This window comes from Lathyrus oleraceus, chromosome 4, assembly GCF_024323335.1.
Source record: "Lathyrus oleraceus cultivar Zhongwan6 chromosome 4, CAAS_Psat_ZW6_1.0, whole genome shotgun sequence".
Classification (NCBI taxonomy): domain Eukaryota; kingdom Viridiplantae; phylum Streptophyta; class Magnoliopsida; order Fabales; family Fabaceae; genus Lathyrus; species Lathyrus oleraceus.
The window spans coordinates 66,398,356-66,408,914 of record NC_066582.1 but is presented as its reverse complement, the minus strand read 5'-3'; the positions used below and the strand labels follow the sequence as shown (position 1 = coordinate 66,408,914).

General features: G+C 33.8%; 1 protein-coding gene across 1 annotated transcript; it reads left to right on the top strand.

Annotated features, from left to right (window-relative positions):
- The first annotated feature begins 6,235 nt into the window (after nucleotides 1–6,235).
- On the top strand, nucleotides 6,236–8,091 carry LOC127135171 (adenylate isopentenyltransferase 5, chloroplastic). Its single transcript, XM_051061953.1, has 2 exons — nucleotides 6,236–6,432; nucleotides 6,839–8,091. Exon 2 carries the CDS (start codon nucleotides 6,874–6,876, stop codon nucleotides 7,855–7,857), a length of 984 nt encoding a protein of 327 aa, XP_050917910.1. The 5' UTR covers nucleotides 6,236–6,432; nucleotides 6,839–6,873; the 3' UTR covers nucleotides 7,858–8,091.
- The last annotated feature ends 2,468 nt before the right edge of the window (nucleotides 8,092–10,559 follow it).

The following is a 10,559-nucleotide window of genomic DNA, read 5'->3' as shown; positions in this document are numbered from 1 at the left end:
TCTTTTTGTTGTCATTGTTGCTCTCGATGTTTCAAGCTTTTTGTTTTTTGCTTTTTTTTATAGGTTCCAATGTATTGGGTTTTGCAGGCTTTTGTTGTTCTTTATTTTTTTTTGTTCATCGAATTGTTATCTCTGATACCTTTCATCCAACTATACTTTGCTTTTAGGATATATATATATATATATATATATATATATATATATATATATATATATATATTATATATATATATATATATATATATATATATATATATATATATATATATATATATATATATATATATATATATATATATATATATATATATATATATATATATATATATATATAAGAAAAATCACATTTAAAAAGTAGGGTATTGTTGAAACATGTAAATATTTCAATATGAAGAATTTGAAAAATTTGTTTAATTCCCACATTGTTAGAAAATTTTGTGTGTTAAGTGACAACATTTTTTAAGTCCCACATTGCTTAGTTTTCATTCCTTGGTTAGCTTACTTAATTATATAAGGAATTCACATATGTCATTCAAAATACACCAAAAAATTATTGATATTTTCCTTCCTCACTCTCATAATTTCGTGTCTTTCGAATTGTTGAAGCGCCAACTTCTCGCCATTTCTTTCTACTTGTTGAATTTTTTGAGTACTTTCTTGAATTCTCTTTAGAGAAATATTTTAATTTCTCCTCATTAGAGTTGATAAATTATTTTTGTTTTACTATTTTGAAAATGATTGTCATTGAAGAAATTATCAGGTCGAGTCGCGAATTAAGAAACTCTCTTTAAGACATTTTCTGACACTGACCAAAGTTATACAAAACACCCTCGTATGATTACTACACGCACTGTAGAAAATATTTCTAGAAATACACCTTCCTATGGTTCCAAAACCAGTCAAATACCATGTAGGCGTCGTGGTTGAGTGACTGTTTTGCATAACTTTGAGTAGTGCCACAAAACGTCTTAAAGAGAGTGACATAGTCATCGACTCGACCCAGTAATTTCTTTAGTGGAAATATTTTTCAATACCGTAAAACAACAATTTTAAGACATTTCGAACGATGAAGACTACCAAAGAAATTATTGGTACTTTTGTGGTTGTTGTCTCTGAATCACCGCTGAAGTTTGCGGGAAGTCACTTCAAATGCAGACAACAAAATTTGCAATTTTCTGGAAAAAAAAGGTTGCCAACGTTCTGACCAATGACATTCTTGTTCCTCCTTATGGATCAATCGAGCAAATTAACGGTAAGAAATGTGTGGATTCATATATAACACTTAATAGTGTTTAAGCTAGATTTGATGCAAAAATTCAAGCGAACGATTTCTAGCTCAGAAAATAAATCACCTTATGGAAAAGAGAATGGATATCTCTACAAAATCATATTTTTTTAAGAACTATGATACTGCAAAATAGGTTTGGGAGGCTCTGGAAAAAAGTATGACAGTAAAGAAGCTAGAGAAAAGAAGTATGTCATTAGTCATTACCTAAAATATCATATGGTATAAATGAAAGGTCAGTTAAGGCTCAATGTTACAAACTTCAAAATATTTCTTATAAGATTATCACAAAAGGTATGTGTTTAGATGAATAATTTTAAATTTCTTTTATTATTGACAAATTGCCCTCTAGTTTGAATTTTTTTTAAAATTTGCCTTACCATAAAACAAAATAATTTTTAATTGAGAGTCTGATTATTCGCCTTCGAGTTGAAGTAGAATCTCAAAGACAAGATCAAAAAGAAAAATTCTTGGTTATTTTAAACAAAAAAAAAAAATTTGGTGTAGTTCTGATGCCATTTGGTAAATGATTACAGAATCAAAACCGCAATGTTGTGAACTAAATTAAGAATGAGAACCCTTAGAGGCCCCTAATTACTTTAACTAATAAGCAACAAGTACCACCATAAATAAATGACAATGATGTTTTCTCTTGGTTTAATTATGGAAAACTAGGTCATATGGTTAAGAAATGTAAGATCATACTTAAACCCTGTGTTTCCCCTAATGCACGTGTTAACCTGATTGATGAGCAATTTATTGCTTTGATAACTGAAATCAACATGATTAGTGAATCTGATGGTTGGTGGTTAGACATTGGCTTCTCTCATTATGTATGTTATGATTGTGCAATGTTAAAAGCATACAAGAATAAGAAAGCATTGTTGGGAGTTTCCCATTCCACTAATGTTTCCAATATTGGAAAAGGGAAGTTAAGGTCCACCTTGAAAAAAACTTTAATCTTGAAGGATGTCATGAATACTTCTAAGATTATAAAGAATCTTGTTTTGAGTTTTCTTCTAAATAAGGCAGGATTTGGTCAGTCTATTGGGGTAGATTTATACACCATCACTAAGAATCATATTTTTGTAAATGAAATTGATATGTTTAAGAGTTATGCGAGTGAAATTGAAAAACAACTTAGTAAGAAGATTAAGAGACTTTGCAGTGATATGAGAAACGAATATGATTTCAGTTTATTTAATGAATTTTGTAAACAACATTGAATTGTACATGAAACAAGTACATCATATTCTTCTGAAATGAAAGGTAAAGAAGATAGAAAGAATAAAACTCTTATTAAAGTTATTGTTGCAATTATGTTGAATACTGATGTTGCTCCTCATTGGTGGGGGGAAGGGGATTTTATTGACTGTTTTCTATGTCCTAAATAGAGTTCTCAAGTCTAAAAATAATATATATCCTTATGGGATATTTAAGAAAAAACAACTAAACTTGTCTTAGTTCAGAACTTGGGGTTGTCTGACCTATGTCAAAATATCGGATCTAAAGCGAGTTAAACTCGCTAGTAGAGCCTATGAATGTCTATTCATTGTTATGCAATAAATATTAAGGCATATAGGTGTTATGACATAAATGCTAAAGTGATCATAAAATCAAATTATGTTGAAAATTCTATCAAGACAAATTTTCTTTCAAATTGAAAAATAGTGGGGGCGTTAAATCAAATCACATTCCTGTGATAAAAAGCACTGACATCAACGACGAAGTAGAAACAAAACTTTGACGAAGTAAACGATTAAGAGTCGCTAAAGACTATGGGCTCGATTATGAGGCCTATACAGTAGAATAAGATCCAACAATTCTTCAAGAAGCCTTGTCATCTCTAGTTGAGATTTATGGCAAGAAGCTATTAACGATGAGATAGATTCTCTAGAATCTAATAGGATCTGGAACTTAGTTGACTTTCCTTCTGGTTGTAAACTAATCTGTTGTAAATGGGTTTTGAAAAATAAGCTAAAACCATATGGAACAATTGATAAATACAAGGCATGCCTTGTAGTCAAAGGTTTTAGGCAAAGAGAAAATATAGATTTCTTCGATACCTTTTTTCCAATCACTAGAATTACATCCATTGTGATACTCATTTCAATTGTTGATATTTATAACCTAATAGTACACCAAATGGATGTTAAATTTTTTTTTAAACGATGACTTAGAAGAAGAAATCTATATGGATCAACCAGAAAATTTTGTAATTCATGGGCAAGAAAGCAAGGCATGTAAGTTAGATAAGTCTTTGTATGATCTAAAACAAGCTCCAAAACAATGGCATGGGAAGTTTGATAATTGAATGATATCGAATGGGTACAAAGTGAATGAAAGTGACAAATATGTTTATTACACATCTGAGAACCCCATTTTCCCTATCATATGTCTCTATGTAGACGACTTACTCATATTTGGATCAAACCTTCTTGTAGTTAATTATGTGAAATCATTGTTGTGCAACAAGTTTGATATGAAATACCTCGGAGAAGCCAGTGTAATTCTATATCAAGATCACTAGATACGAAAAGGAATGTCTTTGGATTAGTCTCACTATATGAAGAAGATCTTAAAGAAATATAACTACTTTGACTGTAAACCTGCTTGCACACCATATGATCCAAGTGTAAAACTGTTTAAGAACAATGGTGATAATGTTAGACAAAATAAGTATGATAGCATCATTGGAAGTCATAGGTTTACCATTGATTGTACTAGACCCAACATTGCATATGTCGTAGGATTGTTGTGCAAATTTAGAAGTATACTGATAAATGAACTTTGGCAAGCTATTGAAATAGTCATGTGATACCTTAAGAGGACCATGCATCTCAGTTTACATTATCGTAGATTCCCTGCTATACTTGAAGTATACATTGATGCAGATTGAACACCATATCAGATTATTCCAAAGCAACTAATGGATATATATATGGTATAACTAGATGAGTTGTATCTTGGAAATCAAAAAAGCAGACTATCTTGGCTCAGTCCATAATGGTTTCTGAAATGATAACATCACCGACTACTAGTGAAGAAGCAAGTTGGTTGAGATGCTTGCTAGCTGAGATCCCTTTATGGGAAAAATATGTGCCAACTATTTTGATCCACAACGATAGTACCACAACTATTGAAAAAATTGAGAACCATTAGTATAATGGTAAGTGACTTCAAATAAGGAGAAAACACAACACTATTAGAGATTGTATCTCTAAAGGAGTTGTAAAAGTGGATCATGTACACACTAATGAAAATTTAGCAGATCCTTTAACGTAAGGATTAGCTAGAGAGAAAGTCCATAATACATCCAAAATGATAGGAAAAATTCCTATAGAAAAATGAGTCGCTCATGATGGTAATATGACCTAATAGATTGAAGATCCCAAGAAACATGTTCAATTGGTAATAACAAATTGTGAGTAATATTATGTAATCATGCTATTACAAATAAGAGAAGCATGAATCCTAAAGCGAAAAAATGATGAGATAATAGAAACTCTTAATGAGATTTATATTATGTATGAGAGAGTACATAGCTACATGAGTACTCTTGATAGACTCACATATGTGATTGTGGAACTTAGGTCGGTTTCTATGAAATTTCGAGGTAGAATTCCTAGAATCTTCACTAAACTAGAATACACGTGCAGAGCCATTAAATCACGAACTTATTAAATAAAACTTAAGAAAAGATTGTGTGCGGGTTTGATGTTTGAGATATAGTTCAAGACAACTGTGTCACTCTTGTTGAATCAGAACCCTACTTGTTATACAAAGATTCAAGTCGTAGGCACTCTGTTTATGAACAATCTTAGAAACGTTTAACGTTGCTTCTAAAACATTTTTTTAAATTCATGTGAGGGATTGTTGGAACATGTAATTTTCCAATATGATGAATTTGAAAAATTTGTTTAATTCCCACACTGTTTGTTTGTGTGTTAAGTGAGAAAATTCCTTAAGTCCCACATCGTTTAGTTTTCATTCATTGGTTAGCTTACTTCACTATATAAGGAATTCACATGTTTCATTTCAAAATATACCAAAAATTTATTGAGTTCTTTCCTTTCTCACTCTCATAATTTTGCGTCTTTCGAATTGTCAAAGCGCAAAATTTTCCCTTTTTCTTTCTACTTGTTGAATTTCCGAGTGCTTTCTTGAATTCTCATTAGAGAATTATTTTATTTTCTCCTCATTTGAGTTGAGAAATTATAAAGTATTATTTTTTAATTCTCTTTGGAGAATTAATTGAATTTCTCCTTAATTGAAAAATTATTTTGAGTATTCAAATGACCATTATAGAATTTTGTTTGAGATTATTTGAATTTCTCATCGTTTGAGAAATTATTGCAATTGATCTATATATCAAATACTACGAGTGACATTTATATCATATTTGACTTATATTTGCTTCATCAGAGTGTGTATTTCTAAACCAAATATCTATCATACAAATAGTAACCGCACAATATAAAATTGGACTGTTTTATTTTGGAGGAGACGTGATTGAATGATTGTTTTGTATAACTTTAAACAACTACAAAACGTCTTAAAGAAAGTAAAGAAAACGACTTAATCCTCGTCTCAACACGATAATTGTTTTTGAAACAACCTCATTAAAGAAATAGAAAAGTAGCATTCTTATAAAATTAACGGCAGTGTTAAATTGCTGTTTTTAAGCCAGGAATGTAACATAACACAATTAATTAATCCTCGTTGAAGTTTTGTTTTTGGGTCAAATTGTTGAAGATTAAATGAGAAGTGAATAAACAAGACCACAGGCCGTTATAATATATATATGGTGGGCCAAGGCAATAAAAATTCCCCATTATAAATAGCAAGGTATGCTATAAGTGTCTTAACTCAAGCTTCAGTTACTCACAATTTCCTTTGTCTCTTTTCGCATAAATTTTCCTTCACTACTCAGCATTTTCTTTTCTTCCTTTCTTTGTCGCCATTCTTGTTTGTGAACACACTATTTTTCAAGCCACTGAAACTCATCATTCATAATCATATATATATATATATATATATATATTTAACACTAAAATCATCACACTCTATATAACTAATCTCGAGTGCAAGAAATATTATCTATTTGCAAATATTCTTCAGCTCGCCGCGTGTTTCTGACATTAAAGGTACGGTATTCCTGGAATTATGCGACCCAGAATATATAAACATAAACTATATTTAAATTTCTTGTCAGTTTGCTTTTGCTTTACATGGATAAAAACGTTAATTACAGGTTACAAGAAGAAGACATGCATGTTTTGTATTAGTTGTCTTGTCTCTATACTCTATATACTCACTTAATATATTATGTCTCCTTTCTCATACCATATACATGGCATTGCTTTGCTTGCAGATACATAGATTAACCTCATTCATATATAAATGTTATTTAATTTTTGGATCCATTATTCTCTTCTCACCCCCTTGTTAGATTCTATTTTGTAGTTGGATTTAATATACATATGAGCTGGTTTTGTTAACGTAATTCATAACACGAGTAAATTAAAAAATGTTGGGTCAACTTTGTTTCAGGTTATACTTTCATCAACTTGAAAAGGAGAAAAAAAATGATGAATATATTTTCGGTGGTTTCGGGTGCTGCTTCTGCTTGCAAGCCCATGGTGAGTTTCCAACCGCCACTAATGGATAATGATAATTTAAGGTTTCACCAACAACATCGTAAAGAGAAAGTTGTTGTTGTCATGGGTGCTACCGGAACCGGGAAATCCAAGTTGGCGATAGACTTAGCGAATCATTTTCCACCGGCAGAGATTATCAACTCCGACAAAATGCAAGTGTACAAAGGACTTGACATCACAACAAACAAGGTCACCGAGGAAGAGTGTCGTGGGGTCCCACATCATTTACTAGGAACCGTTGATCCTGATTCGAGTTTCACATCCAACGAGTTTTGCGAACACGCGACGCTCGCTATTGGTTCCATCGTGGGAAGAGACGGGTTACCTATTATAGCCGGTGGTTCAAATTCGTTTATCGAAGCTTTGGTTAATCATCACCACGAGTTTCGTATGAAATACGAATGTTGTTTTCTCTGGGTGGATGTTTCTATTCCCGTGCTTCATTCGTCTTTATCCGCACGTGTGGATCGCATGATTGAAGCGGGTCAAGTTAACGAAGTTCGTGACTTTTTCAACCAAAAGAATTTTGATTACGATTACACGAGAGGGATACGAAGAGCCATTGGTGTACCTGAATTCGACAAGTTTTTTAGATATGAGTCACAAGGTGTAACGGATGAAAGAACCATGAAGAAGCTTCTAGAAGTTGCTGTTGATGCTCTTAAAATGAATAACTGTAACCTTGCAAGTAAACAAGTTCAAAAAATTCATAGGCTTTATGGTATGTGGAAGAGGAACATGCACCGTCTTGATGCTACGGAGGTTGTGCTTAAGGAAGATAATTGGGAAGATCGTGTGTTGGCAAAGAGTCTTAGGATTGTTCATAAGTTTCTGTACGAGGATTGTTCACATGTCACAAGTGGTGGTGTTGTGCCTGCAAAAATTGCGTCTGTGGCAGGGGTAACCCATTAGAGGTATGGTCGAGCCAGCAAGAGAAGAATCAAAAATATATATTATTATATAGATCAAACCACACCACTGACATTACAATATTATTTGGCATTCCCACATATTTTTTTCTTATTTTTTTCTTTCATCACTCCACTCCCCTTTCGATAGGGTCTTGTCATTGGTAGTAAAAGGTTTACTTGTATACTTACTAGCGGTTGCTATACATATATCTATAATATATTATCCTTTATTTAATTAAACTAGTTGACACTTCTTATATTATACTACAATATTAAACTTTATATACGATCGATGTAATGTAGTGTTGCAAGTTAAAACAATTATAACAACCGATCGAAACACTTAACACTGATATAGGATAAGTTAAGTATTTTAATATTGGACTTTGGATATATTATACAATGCTTGCATTGTTGGCTTATTTGTTGTATATATGGACTATGGCATTCATTAACCGTTGTAAACTTTCAACCAACAAGTCAGATGCAGATGAGATGATGAAAAAAGCTATCGGAATTTTTGATATCGATGGTAAATTTGAATAGTTATAAAGAGAAAAATTACAATCATAATTTCTGAGATTTGTTAAAATGACACGGATACTTCAATATCATTTTAAAATACTATTAACTTTTCTTAATACTAAAAAAACAATATAGATAAATATTATTTATAGTTACAATTTTGATTGTCACTAAAAAAAAAATTAGAAAGAATGTAAGTGTCATTTTATTAGAGATGAACTTCATATCAACAATATTAATTAGTTTAATTCCTATTCTTTAGGTAAAAGTTTAGAACTGGATTAGAGGAGAATTAGTAGGAGATTTGTTAGCTTGATTCTCTCCTAAATTAGGTCTAACAGCTTGTATATTTATACTGACAGAAACTAATAACAAATTATCAATTCCACAAACAAGTATCATATCTCTATATGGTATCAGCCGGAAACGATCAAACGTCCTCCCTCTAATTCAGGACGTCGTTCCTCACCCTAGCTCCCACCCTTGCCTCCCATGGCCAGTGAAAGCAGCTCCTTCTTCTCCAACCCCTATGAGCCATCCAAACCCTTTGCTAGTATCACTCTTATCAGTGTCACCAAGCTTCTCCCTACCAATTATCTTAATTGGAAACTCCAAGTTGAAGCTCTCCTTGATGGCTATGATCTCCTCAAATATCCGGATGGATCTTTTCCCGCGCCGACGAAATCGATCACCACCACAGACACGCCTCCAGTGACAACCCCAAATCCTGCCTATCAGACATGGCGCCGACAGGACCGCCTCATCTATGGTGCTCTTCTCACTACGCTCTCCAACGAGGTGGCCTCCTTAGTATCTCAGACAGAGACCTCACATGATCTCTGGACCCTCCTCAAGAACACCTATGCAAAAGCATCCCGCAGTCATCTGAAGCAACTAAAGGAGCGTCTCCGCACGGCTTCCAAAGGTACTCAATCCATCACCACCTATATGCATTCGCTAAAGCAAACAGCCGATTTACTTGCATCCCTTGGATCTCCTATCTCTGTTAAAGACATGACTGATCATGTGTTGCGTGGCCTCGACGACGGCTATAGAGCAGTCATTGATGGTGTGAATGCAAGGGACACCCCAATTACCTTTGATGACCTCCTTGAGAAGCTACTTATCCAGGAACTCTCCATTACTGCTGCTCAGAGACAGACTCATGCTCCACTTACAGCCTTGAATGCTCAGGCTCGGCCTAACTCCAACAACAAGTCTCGATATGGGCAATTCTCTGCACAATCAAATCAACACAATGGCAATCGCAAACCATTCCTAGGTCGATGTCAGTGGTGTAATGTCAAAGGACATGTTCTATCTCAGTGCCACACCTTCAAGCAGCAACGTCCCGGCGTCCCATCGCCCCCTCGGGATCCTATGGGTCATCCTGGACAGAAGCAGGTCCATACTGCAGCTGCTGGTCATTCTCAGAATTATTTGGTTGATAGTGGAGCCACGCATCACGTTACCAACGATCTTGAAAATTTGGCCCTTCATCATCCGTACACTGGTCCTGACTCGCTGTTTATGGGTAACGGTTCAGGTTTAAACATCTCTCATTCTGGAACACTTTTACTTAATGATTTATCCCTGTCTAATGTTTTGTGCGTTCCTTCCATGAAACAAAAAATCATCTCTGTCTCTAAACTTACCTCGCAAACTAACTTTGCTGTTGTCTTCATGCCAAACTCTTTTCATGTGAAGAATCTGCAGACGGGTCAAATAACCCATAGAGGCTCGTGTGTGGATGGACTTTATCTCTGGCCCGCCACTCCCCCATCTGTCCACACCGTCCGCACGGAATCCGCTACATCATGGCATCATAGGCTTGGGCATCCTTCATCTTCTATCTTCAAATTCATTCAACAACATTTTTCTTTGGGCTCTACTAAATTCCAGCAATCAGATTGCAACTCATGCCAAATTAGCAAAAGTCACAAGCTTCCCTTTCATGAATCTACTCTTAAATCTTTTTATCCATTAGAAATAATTTTTTCGGATGTATGGACTTCTCCTGTCTTATCAATTAATGGTCTTAGATACTATTGCATGTTTGTTGATCATTTTACTCGCTATATTTGGCTTTATCCAATGAAACGCAAATCTGATGTGCAAACTATATTTCCCAAATTTAAATTACTCATTGAAAATTTCTATCACCACAAAATAAAAATC